Here is a 21,124-nt window from a genome sequence, read left to right as displayed (position 1 = left end):
CTCCGTGCTCGGTGTAAGCTCCTATAAGTGTAAGCTCCAAGAAGCAGTCCCCGCGGGCTCAGTTCCGGGAGCCGGAATTCGGCTGCTTAGTGCTTGTTGTATGCTCTGATAGGAGCAGGGTCCGAGAAACAGCCTCTGCAGGCTCCGCGGGACGGTTCCGGGAGCCGGAACTCGGCCGCCCCGCGCTCGGTGTTCGCTCCGATAAGCTCAGGTTCTAAGAAGCACCCAGGTGCTGAACCCTAGCAATCTGTCTGCAAGCCGCAGGTGAATTGCAGCCTGAAATTACCTGATCTATGGCTGAATGAGCTGCGGTCAGTCTAAAACAGGGAAGGTGACGTCAGTTTACCATCATGGTGGCTGCTGGCCTCCTCTGTGGTCTGACCGGTGTGGAGAACCGAGATGGACCGCTTCCTTTCCCCTGTCTCGAACCCTGAATTCAGCCCTGAGTACGGTGCTTGCACGGCTGGCAGAAACTGCAGCGCTGTAACCCTGCGTCTCTATCCCAGCGCGCGCTGCCGACTCTAGCCGCGGGGCGATTTGCTGAATAAGCCGTGTTACCCTCCGTGCGACAAAGCTCTCGCGTTTGAGTCCCCGTAGCAGATCCTCATGCGATGGAAATCCTTCCTCCAGGTTCCGGAGCACCCCACTATTGCTGGAAATTCCTAACAAGATATCCTTTAGCCGTCCTGACTTGTCATACTCCCACACAGTGAAGCAGCACACGGGGGTAATGCACTCCCCTCGCCGCCATCTTCCCGTCCTCATTTGTGTTTTTAAGAAACAGGATTGAGGCTTTAAATTTAACACTGAATGTGGTAAAAAAGAAAATATGTTAGGTAGAAGGTTGAAAAAGTTGCAAATATTTTATTTTTCTCCCTTTTTTTGGTCCATTTCACTGACCCTCCCCCCATCACATGAATACTAATGTTTGTGACTAGAAGTATTTCAGATTTTGGAATATATGCATATACATAACGAAGTTCATTTGTGTTTCATATGTACCTTATGCACATAGCCTCAAGTTAATTTTGTACAATACTTTTAATAATTTTGTGCGTGAAACAAAGTTTATAGTGTGGAATTTTCCACTGTGGGATCATATCGGTACTCAAAAAATTTCAGATTTTAGAGCATTTAAGATTTTTAATGTTTGGATTAGGGACTCTCATTTTACTAAGAGAAGATGTTAAGCAGAAAATAATCTTTGACATAATGGGAGGAATAGGGAAATTTCAGGTAATATGGAGGATTCCAAAAACCTCCAAGACCATCAGGCATTACTGTTACCTTATGTAGAATTGGATAGATGAGTAATTGCGGTTTTCTAACCAGGGGATTGCCTCTGTGTTTCTTATTTGCCTGATTAAGAAGAGATGAATTTATCTATTTATGTTCTGTATCTATTTTTGGAGAGTCAGGAAGTTTTGTATTAAGGAAAGAGTATATAGAAATAGGTTAGTAAAGGTTTGGATACTGCAAAAGATAATCTTCACTTACTAAAAAAATTGTTTATATGAAACTCTTTGCTAAATAATATCTGCCAATTACTGTAAAAAGATTGAAGATAAAAAGAGAAATCAAGAAAAATCTCTTCAGTACTCAAAGTGGTAGAAACAAGGTTTAATTCTTTTTTTTTTTAAGGTTTAATTCTTTTAAGATTTGTTTTCATTATTCTTTATACTTGGTTAAGAAAGATGGGTTTCATTTTTTGTGGTTGTATCAGTTTCTAAAATGGAAGAGATTTATAAACAGATAATAATAGTATATTTTGTCCATATATCCAGAGTTATTTATATGACCTTCACTTAGAAATCTTATGTTCTTTGCCTTAGTTATGGGAGAATAAACTAATGCAGTCTAGGGCAGTAGATGGATTTCATTCAGAAGAGCAACAGCTTTTATTGCAAGTTCAACAGCAGCATCAACCCCAGCAGCAGCAACACCACCACCACCACCACCATCAGCAAACTCAACCTCAGCAGACAGTACCTCAGCAAGCACAGACCCAGCAGGTTCTTATTCCTGCATCACAGCAAGGTGAGACTGAATTTGTTTTCCTACTCTACAGCTTAGCAGTGATTTAAAAGAAAATAACTCTAGGTTTCTTGGATCTTCTTTTTTAAGAGTCATCTGGTAGATTAAAAAAAAATTGAAAATAAGACTATATTGCTTTTTTTTTTTAATTGCTTTGTTTTTCTTCCCCTATTTTGATTGGGTTTGTGTTTATACATGTTCGTATAAAATGTATATAGTAATGATAATCCCATATTTGAAAGCCTAAAATCATGTTCAGGTAAGTTTATTATTTTCTTTTGAGAAACTCAGACAGTGGTGTATTTCCTAGAAGTTTATTTACTAACAGGTTAATTATTTTATGTGGTAAAATATTTATCTGTATTTTGTATGGAACCTGTTCCTTTAAAAACATGCTTTGAGTTTAGCTTTTATCCATATATCTTAAACATAGGAGGGATTGTATAACTTGGGAAATCTGAAAATTCAGTCTCATAGTCATTTATGTTTATAACAGTTTACTTTATATTACTTGGTTTAAAACAAAGAAACAATTATTTATAGACTAAGTTCGTAGTGCTTTGCAATATGCAAGTCATAGTACTGTTTTAGTAATGCCTTATGGGGCTTTTGTGAAATAGTTCTTAGCTCCATTTCACAGTTGAGGAAAATCCGGGCCCTGGGAAGTCTAAGAAGCATGATCCATTACATACAGAAAATATTTTTTTTTTCTCAGTGATATCATCTGTTTAGTTGTAAAATTTCCTAAGTATTCTAATTCAATTTCTTGTTATTGGAGAGGAGAATAAAAGTAAATTAAGTAACCATTTAGCTACCTCTTTGTTTCATCTGAGAGACTATATATAAGACGTGACATTGATAATAGTAGATAGGTCTGTTGGGTTATTTTACGTAATTTTTATCCTTTTCGTTTTATTTGATGACTGTTCCTCCTATTGCTTATAGGCTTGGCACTAGGATTTTATGTCATCATAAATTAATTTGATTTTCTTCACTCAGAGAATATTAGGATAATGGGGTTTATTATCTGTCTATTCTCTGAAATTTGCGGAATCTAACACTTAGGTAACGTTGCCATTATTTCTGACTTGTACTTTTTAAACAGTTGATGAAAGTGCCTTGATTATGGTAACTGTCAAGGTGGGAGAAAAGCAACTGTAGATTTAAAAAACAAACAAAACCCTAATATTAACTTTTTGACCTTATTTTTAATGAGTTAGTAAGTCACTATAACACTGGCATATTACATTATGTCAGTTAAACAGTTAGTGTAGAGTTAATAAAGCAAGATTAAATTAAGTTTTAAAATTCCCAGCTTATTTAGGAATGCACAGAAATATATATGTTTAGGTGTTAGGTATTTTTTGTATTTCTAAATTCTTTTGCATTTTTATGTGTTTCATTTAAGTAATTTTTATTAATCTTTTCCATAGAGTGGGTATATCACAGCTTTTGTTTTTCATAGAAATTTAAAACCTTCTGAGATAAATGGTTGAAAGTATTTGAATACAAAAAATGTGGAAAAATTCATAGACATTTAAAATTATAGACATTTCTTGTGATTATGAAATAGCCTGATGGTTCCTTGTTTGCATGTGTTCTTGATTTTTTTTTGTAGCCACAGCACCACAAGTTATTGTTCCCGATTCAAAGCTTATACAGCATATGAATGCATCAAACATGGTAAGATTCAGAACATTTAGATTTGCTTTTCTTATTTTAATCCAAATTGTGATTATTCCTAGGCATATTGTAAGTTAACAACTTATAGATTGAGCAAAACAGTTTTGATTTTTAAAAGATTGCTGGGTTTGTGTTTATACATGTTTGTATAAAATGTATATAGTAATGATAAATTTGAAGTTTAGATTGGTACTAAGACTCATAAAATTAGGCCTGGGGATGTAGCTCAGAGGTGAAGTGCCTGCCTAGCGCGCTCAGCACCCTGGACTCAAATCTCCAGTAACACCCCCCCACACATACAAACACAAACACTCTCAATACACAAAGAGATGCACAAAATTAGGAATTTTCTGTTTTAAAACATCAAAAGAATGATGCTTTGTGGGCATTATTTCATCACCTATTTTTGAACAACAGTTCTAGGAATTGACCAAATCTATTATACCACATATTGTTCTGTTTCAGAAGATCTGTTAATCACAAGAGATCAGGAATGCTAAGAATTGTAAACTTTTAAAAAATTAAAACAATGTGTTTGGATAATTCAAGGTAATGTTTTTAAAATAACAAATTTAAAAATATTTGCTCCTATTTAACCATAATATGGTTTATGTTATGTTCTGTAAATTGTTATCTTAAAATGCATTTGAAACAGTTGAGTTATATTAGAATTTTGATAGTTCTATCAAATGTGGTATAATATACAACTGTAAAATTGAAAGGATTCCTTCAGATCCTTTTACCTATATTCTTTACTCTTTTTTTTTTAACATTAAAACACAGTCTGATTATTTGTTCAGTACTTTCTTGTAAATTGCCTTTGTTTATTTTGTTTAAAATAATCAGACTGTTAATATCCTAGAAGTGTCTCAGCTTTGACATTTCATTATTAAATTCAGCCAAAACTTCAAAAGTAAAAATCCTTGTTTGTAATCTTCTCTCAGTCTATGTAAGTAATGCTAGAAATGAGATCTCTATTTTTTTGAAAAAAAAAAGTAATGTTTATATGAGTTTTTTGTTTTGGTTTGGTGTTATTTTGGTACCTAGGATTGAACCAAGGAGTTACATCCCCAGTCCTTTTTATTTTTTATTTTGAGCAGGATCTTGCTAAGTGGTTGAGGCTTGCCTCAGAGTTTTGATTTTCCTTCCTCAGCCTCCTGAGTTGCCGGGATTACAGGTGTGTGCTACCATGCCCTCAAAAAGCAATGTTTTAAAAAAATCACTTCCACTTTGTGAGTGGTAAGTTGTGAACCACAAAGCTCTTTTGTGGTTTATAAGTCAAATAGACAGCAGGACTTACCAGACAAATAAGGTGCTGCTCCTGCACCTTACCAGCTTCACAGATTTATACACTGGAGTGACTGCAGATTTCTGAGATAGTAGAAATTGTATTTTTGAATTCACAAATATCAAGGATCTGTTTTATGGGCTGGGAGTGGTGGCACTTGCTTTTAATCTTAGCAATTTGGGTGGTTCAGGGAGGAGGATTGCAAGGTCGAGGCCAGCCTCTGCAACTTAGCCAGATCGTAAGTGTGAGAGACCCTGTTGCAAAATAAAAAGTTAAAAGGGCCGGATATATAGCTGAGTGGTAAAATTCCCTTGGGTTCAATTCCCAGTACTCAAACAACAACAACAAAATTAAGATTAAAAAAAAAAAAAAAAAGGATCTATGTTTATACTTCAGTTCAAGTTAATAGAATCTTTTTTTTTTTTGCATGTAAATCTTAAAATTCCTTGCCTCAGAAGTATTATCTCATTTTAACAGTTTTATTATTTCCTAGGGAATTACTTATGTAAATTATAACAAAATTTTGGCAGAATCACCTGGAGTAGTGCTTCTAATTTTGAAGAGTTTTAAATGTTGTGGGAGAGAATTTCAAATTTAATAGTGTTTTAAGAGATGAATCAAATTAGTAGTTGATTTCTTATGTGTACTGCTTAGGTCTCTGACGTTGGAGAATATGTATTTAAACAGATTATAGTTTAGAAACTTAAATCAGTAAAATAGATTAGCATTTACATTTTACTTTGTTTTTAGTTAGTGTATTATGCATGTTATGAAAGATAATCTATAAAGGCTCTTCACCAGTAAAAGTGTTCTGGGATTTTGTTTTGCATTATTATTCCCAATTCATATATATTCAGTAAGTAAAAATACTTCTGATTTTTCTCATGGCTTTGTGTACTTTAGAAATGAACATACTAAAATTATGTAATTTCATAAAAATAATAGGTAATATTACGTAATAACTTAACAGGTAGAAGGCTATTTCAGGGAACTTAGAGCAAACCAGTTTTCCAGGTTTTTGATACAAAATGATTGGTCTAATGCTGCATTTGTGTTAGGGCTGTTTCATAAAATACATGAAAAAATTTTCAGGTCATTAAATAAAAGGTGATTATGTATGGTGCATCACTCAGCAAATACCTATTGATTAACTTGAATGTGTAGAAAGTGTATCAGGTGGTTATTGTGTTATATATGTTGTAAAGAATGGTTTATTGCTGTAGCAAGATCTGTTATCTTAGAAGATATGAATTAAGGCACTTAATATTCCTAAATATCAGTAGCAAGTGGTTGCTTACTATGTTTCTTAAATTTAACTTACCTTTATTTGCCTATAATTTATTTTAAGTTGAGTGGTTAAGTATCTAACTTATTAAAGAAGAACTGGTGAGCTCTAGCTGTCATCTGAAGAAATTCAGGGAATTTACACTGAAGAAGTAGAAGTTAATTAGGCCTATCCAATGGCAACACAAACCCCATTTTCTTTAGAAGTTATACCTTAAAATCCCAAACTAGATAGATGTATTATTAACTGAGCTTAGTATAGTTTTCTAAGTTTGTTAACTCCTCTGGTATTAATTTCTCCAAAGCTTGCTTGCTTGGCTTGTTTATTATATTTATATCCCTAAGCTTATTCAAATATAGGTGTTTGTAAAAATGTGTAGGTTAAATTAAGTATATGAAAGTTTCATACCTTAAGATTGAAAGGGGATGGAAAAATAAAATACCTAAATATAATTACAGTGAGATACATGAATAAAATGTATAAAACATATAGAGAATGGTGTAATTCTTTTGCAAGAAAGCTAGAGGAGAAACAATTTCTGGAAGCAATAAATTATTTTTTTAATTTAAAAAATGTCAGAATAGGGCTGGGGCTGGGGCTCAGCGGTAGCATACTTGCCTGGCATGTGGAGGCACTGGGTTCAAGTCTCAGCACCACATATAAATACATAAAGGTCTATAAACAAATTTTAAAAAATTTAAATTTTTTTAAAAAGTCAATATAATCCCATCCATATTTTTATAACTTGAATGTTACATAGTAACTCTATTTTAAATAATGGAAATTAAAGTTGATGACTTAAGATTTTGAGGATTTTCTTGGTATTAATCTGTACACAAGGGAAGTAATGCTATACTTTAAGAGAAGTCTTCAGATACAGTCTTCTGTGGGTACTTGTTGATGATAGTACACATTTTAAAAATTAAGAAACAAAGACACTTATACTTTCCCCCAACTGTATTACTTAAAAACAAGGAATTGGGTGTAAGGAAGCAAAGACTAGGAAAGGAAATGATCATGGAATGGTTATTTCATATATTTTATTTATGTATTTATTGCATTGTTAATGTGGGTTTCCCAAAAATGTATAGATTGAATATATAAAGGATCTGTACCTTAAATCTTAAACATTGACAAGGTAGGAAAAAAAATACCTGGGAGATAAACAATTACACTGTTCTATTTAACTGCTTAAAATAATTAAGTAGGTTATGTAAGCTAAGGTCTTTTTTATTTGCATCATTTTATCAAATGGTGTTTGGTCTTATTGTTAAAATTTCTATTTAGTATGTACCAAACAAAATTTCGTATACTACTAAAACATGCTAGTGATAAGCTGAAATGCTTTTATATATAATGTAGTTTTGATATTTTCCTTTTGTTTTTATTTTTTTCAGAGTGCTGCTGCTACAGCTGCTACCTTGGCACTCCCTGCAGGTGTGACTCCTGTTCAACAGATATTAACAAATTCAGGTAATTAGGAATAACAGAACCATTGTTAAATATAATTCAGAAAATTGCACCATCTAATCCTTGTGTTTTGTCTTCATCGAAAGACAGTACTAATATTTCTTTTATCATTTGGTTTAGGTTGTTAAAATAATTTTGAGGGCTGTAACATACAACTGTAATCATTGTTGAGGATGCAATAGAGAAGATGAAAATTGCTCTTGAGCTTTTGATCGTGAATGAGAACCAACCCTATTATTGAAGAAGTATGGTTATATAGAAATGCTCGTTTACTGTATTACTAAGCGTATTTATCTTGTTAAAGGAGATAAACTTGACTCATTTGAATTAATTTGTGTTTTCAAAGTAAATCCTATGGTGCCTTAAGAGCAAATTCATTGCATGCTATTAGTCATAGTCTCTCCTATTGATTGACTAAAGACCAATGTTTAGCATACGATTTTTGGTGATATTAGTGTTTGAAAACTTATCACATAGATTTATTTTTTAGTTGTCGATGGACCTATATTTTATTTTTTTATATGTGGTGCTGAGAATCGAAGCCAGTGCCTCACACATGCTAGGCACTTGTTCTACCACTGAGCTACAACTCAGCCCTATCCACATAGATTTTAAGTATTATGTCCCTAATCTTCATTTTATTACCTTTTGGGAGGAGTGGTGGAGACTGGGGAAGTTGATTTACCATTGTGCCAAATCCCTAGTCCTTTTTAATTTTTGAGAGAGGGTCTTGCTAAGTTGCTGAGGGCCTCACTGAACTGCTGAGGCTGTCCTCAAACTTAGGATCCTCCTGCTCAACCACCAGGAATTCAGGTGTGCACCACTATGCCTGTCTGACCCAAACTTATTTTATTTGTATTTGTTGTTTTTGTTACTTTGTTAATTTTCTAAATTTGTGAAGAACAAATTAGAGGCTTGTCTTATTACATATTTTATTAACATGTTTGTTATTTCATTCAAGATCCTGGGTCATCTAAAGCAACCTATTAGGAGTGTTTAGTTCTCTCTCTCTCTATATATAAGCCAGTCCCATAATTAGTGATGACTGGTTCAGCAAACTTTTGTTTTTGTTTCTTCAAAGCTTTAAAAATGAATAGCCCATAAAATGTCTTATTTTCTTATTGCTTTCTTGACTGTTAGCATATGAACAAAGATAATTTAAGCTTAGTTCAAATCTTATATTCTGTTTTTAAAATCTTACTGAAAAACAGCTGAATGAGGATAATAAATTTGGAAAATGTATCATTTTAAGCAATGTGTCTGAACATGGGGGGAAGTTAGGGAAGGTATTAATTATAGTTTACTGTGTATAGATATTAGACCTTAAAAAAACTGTTAGATTTCTGACTTGATAATTCCTGGGTTTTTCAGTGGTTTGACATTTCTTTATTTTTTTATTTGAGACGGTCACTGCTAAAGTGGTAACTTAGAATACATGCTTTTTTTGCTTTAGGCCAGCTTCTTCAGGTGGTCAGAGCAGCCAATGGTGCCCAATATATCTTTCAGCCTCAGCAGTCAGTGGTTCTACAACAGCAGGTTATTCCACAAATGCAGCCTGGTGGAGTACAAGCTCCTGTTATACAACAGGTAAAAGAATTTTAGTTAAGATTCCTATGGGATTCCTTTTTCAACTTCTGTGTGGATTCCTTGAGTGGGTCCCTTCCCTTTGCCCATGGTTTTATATATACAAATACTTAGACTCAAGCAAATAAATGAATAACTTGGATAGCTCTTGTTGGTCAGTGTCTGGTATATAGACAATTAATGCTCACTAAATGAAGCATTTACCTTTAGCGGATATTTTTCTTTCAGAAATTTAAATGGCAAAATAGAAATTTAGTGGTTCAGTACTAGTTAAACATTGCTTTTGTACTTAGGTAGTAGTGTTAACTGTATATGAGATATGGACTATTTCTGGTGATTCTAATATTTGAACCAATTTCTTCCCTGTAACTAGTTCCTAATGTGGTTTTCTTTTGCTGTAGGTTCTTGCCCCTCTTCCTGGAGCGATTTCACCACAGACTGGTGTTATCATCCAGCCTCAGCAAATATTATTTACAGGAAATAAGACTCAAGTTATACCTACAACAGTGGCAGCGCCCACACCAGCACAAGCACAGATAACTGCAGCTGGCCAGCAGCAACCACAGGCCCAGCCTGCTCAACAGCAAGCTCCATTGGTATTACAAGTTGATGGAACTGGGGATACATCATCTGAAGAAGATGAAGACGAAGAAGAAGACTATGATGATGATGAAGAGGAGGATAAAGAGAAAGATGGAGCTGAAGATGGGCAGGTAGAAGAAGTAAGTCTCTAGTAAAAGACTTGGAAAGAGAGTTCAATCCAATGATTTCATTTTACAAAGGCCAGGTGTTTTTTCTGATATGTGGATACTGATTCATAATGGGGGGGCGGGGACAAAGGAAGAATGGAGGAACTTTGGATTGGGCAGAGGGAAGGGGGTATGGAGGTGGGAAGGATGGTAGAATGAAACAGACGTTATTACTCTATGTACATGTATGATTGCATGAATGGTGTGACTATGCATTGTGTACAACCAGAGAAATGAAAAGTTGTGCTCATTTGTGTGTAATGAGTTAAAATGCATTCTGCTGTCATAATAATTAGAACAAATAATTTAAAAAATAATAATTTTGTTTTATTTGGTGCCAAACTGACAAATTAGATCCTATTTTTCCAGAGGTTGTTAGGTGCTGTAAACATAAGACTTTAAAGATATAGTTAGATTCCTTTTCTTCTTCTTCTTCTTCTTTTTTAAGGGAGAGAGAGAGATAATTTTTTTAATATTTATTTTTTAGTTTTCGGTGGACACAACATCTTTATTTTATTTTTATGTGGTACTGAGGATCGAACCCAGTGCCCCGTGCAAGCCAGGCGAGCGTGCTACCGCTTGAGCCACATCCCCCGCCCTAGATTCTTCTTTAATGTAGTGTTTAGATTGTTGTGGCTATATTTATCTTCATATAAAACATAATTATTTGCTATAACTGATAATAAATTTATGTATCCCAAATAAAATTGTATTAACAAGGATAGTGAAGACAGTGCTGCCAATAATTCTAATTCCTGGGCTTATGCATTCATAATATGGCTTAAACATATGTCATTGGTAGAACAGATAGAAAGTAGTTGATCTTTTGCTTAAGTAATTGAAAAGGAATGGCAACATTTGGCCGAGAAGGGAAACTCAAGAAAAACCAAATGTCAGATTGATTCAAAGCAATTTTTTTTGGTTTTGGACCATGTTAGATACCAGTTTCTTAATAACCTTATCACCCTTTTAATGTCTTTTATTCTAGAAACCTATTAATATGTTTGCTTTCTCTATTGTTCCGGGGTAGTTATTTGTGTCCAAATAACTACTTTGTGTCCAAAGATGCAATCTTTTTTATCTTCGCAAAAAGTTCTTCTAAATTAGCTAACTATTTTTTACAGTTTATTATTAAATATTGAATAAAAATGAATAAGAAATATTTAAAAATATAAATATCTTGATGTCCATCTAGTTAAAAAATTTTTTTCCATTCTGTGTGTTTTCTGGGGATACATATATGTGTTTCTTTTAAGTATTATACATAGCATAAATTTGGTGGATCCCGAGTCATGCACATCTTCAGCTTTACAATACAATCCCAAGTTGTACTAATCACATTCCTGCCATTCAGTACATAATTGTGTAGGTGTCAGCACATCTTCATCAATTCCTACTATTGTCAGGCTCTTTAATTTTTGCCAGTCTGCTAGGTAGAAATATGTATCTTGTTTTGGTTTTAGTTTTTATTTTCTTGATTACTTGGCTTCAGCCTCTTTCCATGTATGTATTTTTTTAATTTGTATTTTATCATGTGGAAGTGCTTGTTCAAGTTTTCTGCCCATTTTGTTTTGTTTATACTGGGGATTGAACTCAAGGGCACTCAACCACTGAGCCACATCCCCAACCCTATTTTTGTATTTTATTTAGAGACAGGGTCTCACTGAGTTGCTTAGTGCCTCCTTTTGCCTAGGGCTTTAAATATACAATTCTACCTCAGCTTCCTGAGCTGCTGGGATTACAGGTGTGTGCCACTGTGCCTGGCTCTGCGCATTTTTTATTCCCTATAATTTTGGGTTTTTTTTGTATTGCTGGGGATCAAACCCAGGACCCCTTGCATTCTAGTCAAGCACTGTACCACTGAACTATACCCCTAGCTCTTCTTTATAATTTTGATGTCCCCTAATTGATATGTTCTTAGGTTTTCTTCTATTTGCTGATAGTATGGAAATACATAGAGCTTTTAATATTCATCATTGATGTACCCACCTACCTTATGTTTTTGTTAATTCTAATAATGCCTGTGTAGGTTTTTTGTATTTTCTTAAGGATGATCATATTATTTGTCAAAATGGCAGTTTTTCTTGCCTTATTGGCTAAGCCTTCCAGAACAATATTGATGAGAAATGGTGACAGTTCTTTTTTTTTTTTAATATTTATTTTTTAGTTGTAGTTGGACACAATTCCTTTATTTATTTATTTATATGTGGTGCTAAGGATCGAACCCAGGGCCTCGCATGAAGTAGGCGAACACTCTACTGCTGAGCCACAACCCCAGTCCACTCTTGTCATGTTCTTAAACTTAAAAATAATCTTTTTTATGATTCACTAGTAAGTATATTTTGTTTTGTTTTTTGGATACCCTATATCAGATTAAGGATCTTCCTTTCTAAATTAAGAACTTTGCTTATCTTTGTTTTTTAAGACTATGAATGTTGTATTTTGTTAAATGTTTTCAGAAGCTGTTAATCATATAACTTCTCTCCCTTAGTCTTTCGTTATTAATGATTTTCATTAATTGGTTTGTTTGCAAACCATTATTGGATTCCTGGGATAGCAAAACTTGATCATTAAATATTACCCTTTTTATTTGAATTGTTGAATTGACTTTGTTCAGGACTTCTGCATGTGTATTCATGATAACTGTGATTCTCCATTCTCATATTCTTCTCACCAGGTCTTCAGGTTAGTGGTTGGTAGTCTCATTAAATAAATCTTGAAAGTTTTTTTAATATTCAACTTTGAATATTTTTTTTCTTTAAGACTGTATCTAATTCTTCTGTGAATATTTCTTAAAACATGCTGCTAAAGATGTGTGGACCTATTATCTTCTTCGTTTTTTTTTTTTTTAATTTTTTTAAAAAATTTTTTTGTAGTGGTAGGTGGACAGAATGCCTTTATTTTATTTATTTATTTTTATGTGGTGCTGAGGCTTGAACCCAACGCCTCACATGTGCTAGGCAAGAGCTCTTCCACTGAGCTACAGCCCCAGCCCAGTCTCCTTAGTTTTGATCAAGTATTCTGTTTCTTTTTAGACAATCTTGATAAATTCTATTTTTTTAGGATTTTCTATATATTTATATGAATTTCCAAATTGACAAGAATAAAATTAATCGTATTATCTTTGTAATACCAGAATCATTTGTAGTCGTTTTTTTCTTACTGCTAATATATTTATTCCTTCTCTCTCTTTTTTCTTATTCAATCTTGTCAGAGTGTGTGGATTTCATTAGTGTTTTCAAAGAATTTGGCTTTTAGCTTTATTTTTTCTAAATTTTTTTTCCTACTTCATAAGTTTCTATTCTGATTTAACTTTTGTAGAGAACATGGTCTGTGTGATTTATGAATCCTTAGATATGTTGAGACTTGTTTGTGGTCAGTTTTTAAGTATGCCATGTATTTGAAAAGAGTATGTATATTTGTTGCAGTTATTTGCAACTGTGTTTTCTGTATGTCTATTAGATTTAGATTGTCACTAGGTTTGTTCAGATATTCTGTATCCTCATTAGTATTTATTGTATGTTTGATCCATCATTGATTTACTGAATGAAATATGTTCTGCTCTTCTACTATGATAAGGGATTTATTTCTCCCTTGTTGTTCTGTCACTTATTATATTTTGAGCCTAAAAATAGGTACATATAAGCTTAAAATTATATTTTCCCAGTGAATTGAATAATTACATAGCATCCTTATCACTAGTGATTTTTATTTATTTTATGCTAAAGTCTGTGTGATATTAATAGTCAAACCAGCTTCGGATTTGATTAGAATTTACCTTATACAACTTTTTTGTTCTTTCTCTTCCAAACTTTTTGGGTCTGTACACTTTTTAGTTGTCTTTTATTAGTGGAATATTGATATTTATGCTATTAGATCACATGAACAAAGTGCTGTTCAGTAAAGGGACAAATAGTCTTTACAATAAATGATGCTGGGACAGCTGACTACAAACAGTTTGCCCCCTGCCTCATATCTTATACAGAAATTAACTCAAAATGGACCACAGACCTAAATCTAAGGGCTAAAATTATTTTTTATATTGATTTTATTTTTTAAATACATGACAGCGGAATGCATCACTATTCTTATTACACATATGAACAGAATTTTTCATATCTCTGTTTGTATATAAAGTATGTTCATACCTATTCATTTCTTCATACATTTACTTTGGTTAATGGTGTCCATCACATTCCACCAGCATTGCTAACCCCCTGCCCCTTCCCTTCCCCTCCCACCCCTCTAAGGGCTAAAATTATAAAACTGTCAGTAAAAAACATAGGGATAAATCTTCATAACCTTAGATTTGGTAATAATGGCTTCTTAGACATGACACTAAAAGTAAAAGTGATTAAAGACAAAATTTTGGATTTTTGGAGATTAAAATCTTGCATAGCAAAGGACAATATCAAGAAGGAAAAAAGACAGTTTGCCAAAAGGAAGAAAATATTTGCAAAATCATATAACTGATAAGCGTCTAATATTCAATATACAAAGAACTCTTAGTTCAACAACAAAAGACAACCCAATTAAAAAATGGCAAAGTTGTTTAAACAGACATTTCTCCATTATGATATATAAATAGCTCATGAGCACATGTAAAAGATGCTCAACATCATTAGTCATTAGATAAATGCAAATCACATTTTTGCACATACAGGATGGTTATAATCTAAAAGGAAAGTAAATAAATGTCAATGAAGATGTGCAGAAATTGGAAGCTTTCTGTGTTGCTGGTAGGAATATAAGATCATGTAGTTTCCATGGAAAATAGTTTGGTGATTCCTCAGAAAGTTAAGCATAGAATTAACCATATGTCATAGCAGTTTGACTCTAAAGTATATGCAGAAGAGTATTAAAGGGCATTCAGACAAAAACTTTTACATGAATGTTCATAGGAGCACTATCCATGATATCCCAAACAGCATAAACAACTCAAATGTCTTTCACCAGTGAATGGTCGAATAAAATGTGTATTCAGAAAGTGGAATAGAATTTATCCAGAAAAAGAAATACAATACTGAGACCACGTGGATGTACCTTGAAAAAATACCAAGTAAAAGAAGCCAGACACAAAAGGCCACATATTATATAATTCCATTTATTTATATATATTTGTATGTGTGTGTGTGTGTGCATATATATACACACACACACGCACACATACACTATATAATTTCATTGAAATGTCCAGAATAGGCAAATGTATAAAGTCAGAAAGCAGATTGGTTATTGCCAGAGGACAGAAGGGAATAGAGTACAACTCTGACTACTTAATGGGTAAGGGTGATGAGCTGTTGTGGAAGTATGTAGTTGTGATGGCTAATTTTATGAATGCTGTTAGTTCACCTGAATGGTGCTGTTCGTGCACTTTGAATGGTTAAAATAATTTATTATGTGAAATTTACCTAAATTTTTTTTTTTCATTTTATATTGATGATGCCTATTTTAAATTAGAAATACATCCAAATATAGCTTTGTATGAGTAGGTCTGACAACCTGTTGATTATTTTGTCTATTTCTCCATTTATTAGAAATTTGCACCATATCTTTCATCTCTGACACAGTTGAGGTGAAATATAATGTAGTTGGTCATTTTAAGTTCTAGTTATGTTTTATTTTGGTCCTTTATTCTCTTTGGTACTGAGGTTTCCCAACCCATCTTGAAAAAAAAAACAAAACCCAAAAGAATCTTTATTATACTTCATGCCTCCACCATAACCATTATAATGGTAGACAGTGCTGGTTTGTATTCAGTGTCCTGGTTCTTAATGTAAAGTTCCAACTCAGACTGATAGCCTATTAAATTATTCTCCTTTCCTCCTCCAATTTCAACAATTTTCACTTTGCTGGTATGTAGTACCGTTATCTCATTAAACCCGCATATTTTCTTAGGTTCATTTCTAGGCATTTAAAAAAGTTATTATGGAGGGCTAGGGTTGTGGCTCAGCTGTAGAGTGTTCACCTCGAATGTGCAAGGCCCTGTGGTTTGGATCCTCAGCACCACGTAAAAATAATTAAATAAATAAAATAAGGGTATCGTCCAAATACAACTAAAAAAATAAATGTTTTTTTTATGGAGAATTGCCTTCTCATGCTGTTCTTTTAAGAATAAAGGAAATAAAGTTGAATGTCTCTTCAGATTTGTAAGTAGTGTAGTTTAACTGTTTTAATTGTATTTAATTTCTTGCTAAATTTTCAGTAGTGTTGAGAGGCTCTTAAATAACATTGGATTAACAATACTACGTTCATGGTGTATATAAATACGTATTTGGCATTTGATTCTTGAAACATCGAAGTCATATTTCTTTTCATTGAATATCAGAGGGGCCTTTTATAGTAATACATGGGATGTATTTATAAATTCTCTTTTTATTTATAGGAACCCCTCAATAGTGAAGATGATGTGAGTGATGAGGAAGGACAGGAACTCTTTGACACAGAAAATGTTGTTGTATGCCAATATGATAAGGTAAAGATTCATCTTCATAACACTGACATTTTTAATTGCTTTTCAAGACCATCTTTTCTACCTCATGGGAATGTTGGGACTGCTGATTAGTACCTCTCTCATTCTTTTTTTAAAATATTTTTTTAGTTATACATGAACAGAATATCTTTATTTTGTTTATTTATTTTTATGTGGTGCTGAGGATCAAACCCAGTGCCTCACATGTGAGAGGCAAGCTCTCTGCCACTGAACCACAACCCCAGCCCCCCTTTTTTGTTCTTTATAAGCAAGAATAAGAGAACAAATTTTTTAGCTTTGAAAAAATAATGAAAGGGAGGAGAGGCATGATCTTTTTTTCTATTAAGACCATTTTTTTCTTTAGCAACATTGACTAACTTAATGAGATAATCTAGTTTTTCATTAGCATTGAGTACCTCAAAACTAAAAGGAGTTAATTGAATCTCTAACTTTTTTTTTTTTTTTTTTCCTTTAAGATGACTCAGGGGCTGGGGTTGTGGCTCAGTGATAGAGCGCTCACCTAGCACATACGAGGTGCTGGATTTGATCCTTAGTACACATAAAAATAAATAAATAAAATAAAGATATTGTCCAAATATAACTAAAAAATATTTTTAAAAGAAGATGACTCAGATAATAAACAGGATAGCATAATTAGATAAGTTTTGCTGAAAATCTTTTTAAAAATTTTATTTAGGCTTGCTATGCCTTGGTAATATTAAGGAATTTTTAAACCAAGTTCTGTGAGAATTAGCTATTGACTCTTTGTGTTCTTAATTCTTAAATTGGGTGCTCTTTCAAAGTACTTTTTTATAGTTACTGGTAGTGTTAAGATTTTTAATAATCAAGACATTTAAATTGGAATAAAATTTGTTTTTTCTTCCATTATTAAATTTAAAATGCATCCACATATTACATGGGATTTATAATTTTGTTTTATAGAGGTCTTTACCAAATGCTGAAAACTCTTAACAGAAGCAATTGAATTTTTGTTTGCAACTATTGATTTATTGAGAACCTTAAAGTCCCAGATGTTTTTTTGGGCACTGGAGCTATAGTCGTGAACTTGCAAAACTTGTGCCCTGATGAAGTTTGCTTTATGTATGAAGGAAATTTTATTGAAATTTAGCTATGCTTATTGCCAACAGGTCTATAGGAAGAATGCCAAGATATTAGGTCTTTTTTCCTAATAAAAAGATAAAGTCAGTCCAGTGATGTTTATAGAATAAAGTCACTGAGGTTATTGAGAGTTTCATAGCATATGCTTTTGTACATTATGTTTTCTAGGTGAGTGTTCTTAATATCCTATACCATGAATACAATAGCATTTAATTTTCCACTTAAGCACATGTAAGCAGTATGAGATTAAATAGCAGATACCAATAAGCTTTATTGTCAGGAAGTCTCAAGGGAACTGCTTGCAACCAAATTACCCAAAATAATTTCATGATAATAAGATGTAATATTTATTAGGCAAAAGAGAGAGAACCTTTACCTTAGCCTGCTTTCAGAAGAATATACTGCAAACTATTTTTCAATTATAAGAGAATGGTTGTGTTCTTTGATGATCAGTACACATATTTTCAGTGTTAAAATTGGTTTGTTTTGCTTCCAGATACATTAATGTTTTAAACTAAGAAATTGAAAGTGGCTTTAAATAATGTGGCAAATGATTAACAGTTAACATTTTCAGAGGTCTGATTTTAAGAATTGTATTGAAGGAGTGGGGATTTGATGTTTTAACCAATAGTAAATGGTAGGTGTATTTTGTGATTGGTTAAAATGACATTGAATTTTATTTGAGCCTACTTGAATTTTAGGAGTTTTAGTTTGGATGCCTAAATTTTAAAATTTCAGCAATGAGTTACTTGTACAAGATATCATAGAAGGAATAAGGTTTATATTGCCAGTCAAATTGGAATGTTAGTATAAAATGCTGATAATGTGACAGAGTTCTCAAGTGTGACTAGATAGGACTGTTTTAGCATTTGGTGAAAATGCCACAGGGTAGAGGCTTCAGTCTTGCTTATACATAATTTTACTTTATTTTACCTTTACTTTAGGAAATTTAAGTGACTTTTCTCTTGGCATTTAGGATATTCCTTTATGAAGCACTAAGACCAATAAATGAATTGCTTTTTAAACTTTGTACTTTTGTTCAAAAAATATTTACCATTTATTAACTAATGTGACTTCAGTTCTGAGTGTATGGACTACTATTTGACCTATGAAACTTTTCTACATTATTGTTTTACAAGTTGCTATTCAGCAAAATGCTGTGTGTCCTTGATCTGTGAAATTTTTATTTTCTGGCTTTTCACCACTTGTATATAATCTCTTAGGTTGCAATCTCTCAGTTCATGCTGGAAATAAATTTGTAAACCCATTTTACAGATAATTAGTGTACTTATAGAGAATCGGATGGGGAGACAGGTCTTTTCATTCAACAAATTCTTATTGAGTGCATATGGTATGGTATCACAGGGTACTATTCCTAGGAGCTTAAGATACACTAATGAACAAAAATTCTTTGTCATTGGGAAACTTGCTATAGTAGAGGTAGACAGATGCTAAAACATAATAAATAAATTAATGTAGCGCATTAGAAGCTGATATTTGCTACAGAAAAATTCAGAGAAGGGATGGGGGGGCAAGTTTCAGTTTTAAATACAGTAGTCATAGTAAGTAGACCCTTGGAGAAGATGACATTGAGTAAAAGAGTTGAAGGGAATTACCCTGTCATTGTTTGTGGCAGAGCCTACTTGAGTGTCAGGAGCAGCAGGGGGATGCCAGTGTGGGGAGACTCAGGTGGGGAAGCCATAAAAATAGAGAAGACAGATTGTATGGGTTATAGGCTCTTCTTCTAAGTATACGAAGAAGATATTAGAAAGTTTCAAAGGGTATAATCTGATTTAATTTTAAAAGAATTACTCTGCCTTCTTTTTGAGGATAGAGTATAGGGAGGAAGGAAGGGTTAAACTAAGGAGACTATTTAGGGAGATACTATAATAATCCAAGTAAAAGATAATGGTGACTGAAACTATGCTGGTAGTATTAAAGTTGGTGGGGATTAGTGGATCTTGAATGATGATGATTTGAAAAGTCAACAGGATTTCCTATAATAAAGTGACTCAAATTGATGAGTAACTGGAAAAAAAGGATGATAAAGCCATCAACTCAGCTGCATGTAGAGCAGGTTTAGGAGGTGAGAAAGAGAGTTCAGCTTTGGATATGTTAAATCTCATGTCTATCAGACATTCAGGTCATCCGCTATAATATGTTAGATTTAATGTTTATATTGTTTAGATTAGAGCTATAAGCAACCATTTAATGCAAGAGTCTCTGATCTGTTTGCTCTTTTAACTTTATTGTGTTGTTTTGTTTTTGTACTGGAGATTGAACCCAGGGGTGCTTTACTATTGAATATCTCTAGACCTTTTTATTTTTTATTTGAAGACAGTGTCTTACTAATTTGCTAAGGCTGGCCCAAACTTGGAATCCTTTGGCCTCAGTTTCCCGTGTTGCTGGGATTATAGGAGTGTGCCACTGTGCCCATCTGTTATGCTGTTTTAGTAAGAAGAGGTGATTCTAGAGGAGGAGCATGAGTGATTTTCAATCCTATAAAAGCTTGTTTTTAAGTCTCAAAAAGCAGAACTAGGAAGCTAATTTCAATAAGGGATAAAATACAAAAACCTTTGGAGAGATCTGTCCCAGAAAATAATGATTTAATTTGGAAATATTTGCTCCCTACTTCTGATAACATATAAGCAGACACTGAATAACCATTTCCCAAGAATATGCCATAGAGAGTATTTGCACCAGGAGGTTAGTCCATGAAGTTTAGGCTTGGGATCTCAGAAAATATCTGTCCCTGGTAAGCACTTCTGCATTATTATTATTCCATATTAAGTCTTAAGAACACTAAGAAGTTTCGTTTTTATAAAAGAAGTTGAAACTATAATTGTATGTTTAAAAATAATTATTAACTAGTGAACACGGTAGTATGAACTATAAGATAATATATTACAGATAAATTAGTATTTCTAAAACCACCTACTGTGTTGTGGGTTGTGTTTTTTGTGGGGAGGGGTCAAATTAAACAAGAAACCAAATTACAATAGAACATTTGGGGGGGTTTTTTTTTGTTTTTTTGTGAATAGGCTTTTTCTTTATTTTTCTATTTTCTGATTGTATCTCTTACATTCATTTAATTTTGTTTTTGTTTAGATACACAGAAGTAAAAACAAATGGAAATTTCATCTCAAGGATGGTATTATGAATCTTAATGGAAGAGATTATATATTTTCCAAAGCCATTGGAGATGCTGAATGGTGAAGAGTTGCTTCTTTCTTTTATAAATAAAAGAAACTTTAAAAAAATTTAAAGTGAACAGTTTGAAACTTGGGACAAACACCAACCAAAACTTCATTTCTGCATGTCAGAAAAGTGCAGTAGAAGCAAAGCTACTGGAACAAAGATAGACCTTGACAACATAGACACTACTTCTAACTGGCAAGCCATGGAACTGTAGCACCTGGGGTTGTTGGGGTGGGGGGGTT

The 21,124-nt window shown here is 33.2% G+C and overlaps 1 protein-coding gene and 1 non-coding gene across 2 annotated transcripts in view; both read left to right on the top strand.

Moving 5' to 3' along the window:
• Positions 1-20,979, top strand: part of Gtf2a1 (general transcription factor IIA subunit 1) — a 38,029-nt gene extending 17,050 nt beyond the window's left edge. Inside the window, exons 3-9 of the mRNA XM_015494535.2 lie at positions 1,833-2,037; positions 3,653-3,717; positions 7,688-7,763; positions 9,214-9,347; positions 9,746-10,066; positions 16,479-16,568; positions 20,793-20,979. Of these exons, the coding sequence (XP_015350021.1) occupies positions 1,833-2,037; positions 3,653-3,717; positions 7,688-7,763; positions 9,214-9,347; positions 9,746-10,066; positions 16,479-16,568; positions 20,793-20,900 (999 nt within the window). The 3' untranslated portion in view covers positions 20,901-20,979. The remainder of the gene's footprint in view (positions 1-1,832; positions 2,038-3,652; positions 3,718-7,687; positions 7,764-9,213; positions 9,348-9,745; positions 10,067-16,478; positions 16,569-20,792) is intronic.
• Positions 2,952-3,097, top strand: LOC125615414. The gene has a single exon (XR_007346073.1). It is a non-coding gene; the product is annotated as a small nucleolar RNA SNORA79 (small nucleolar RNA).
• Positions 20,980-21,124: the final 145 nt, after the last annotated feature.

Source organism: Marmota marmota, unplaced genomic scaffold (assembly GCF_001458135.2).
Source record: "Marmota marmota marmota unplaced genomic scaffold, marMar, whole genome shotgun sequence".
Taxonomy (NCBI): Eukaryota; Metazoa; Chordata; class Mammalia; order Rodentia; family Sciuridae; genus Marmota; species Marmota marmota.
The sequence above is the reverse complement of the archived record's forward strand: the minus strand, read 5'-3'. Positions and strand labels throughout refer to the sequence as shown.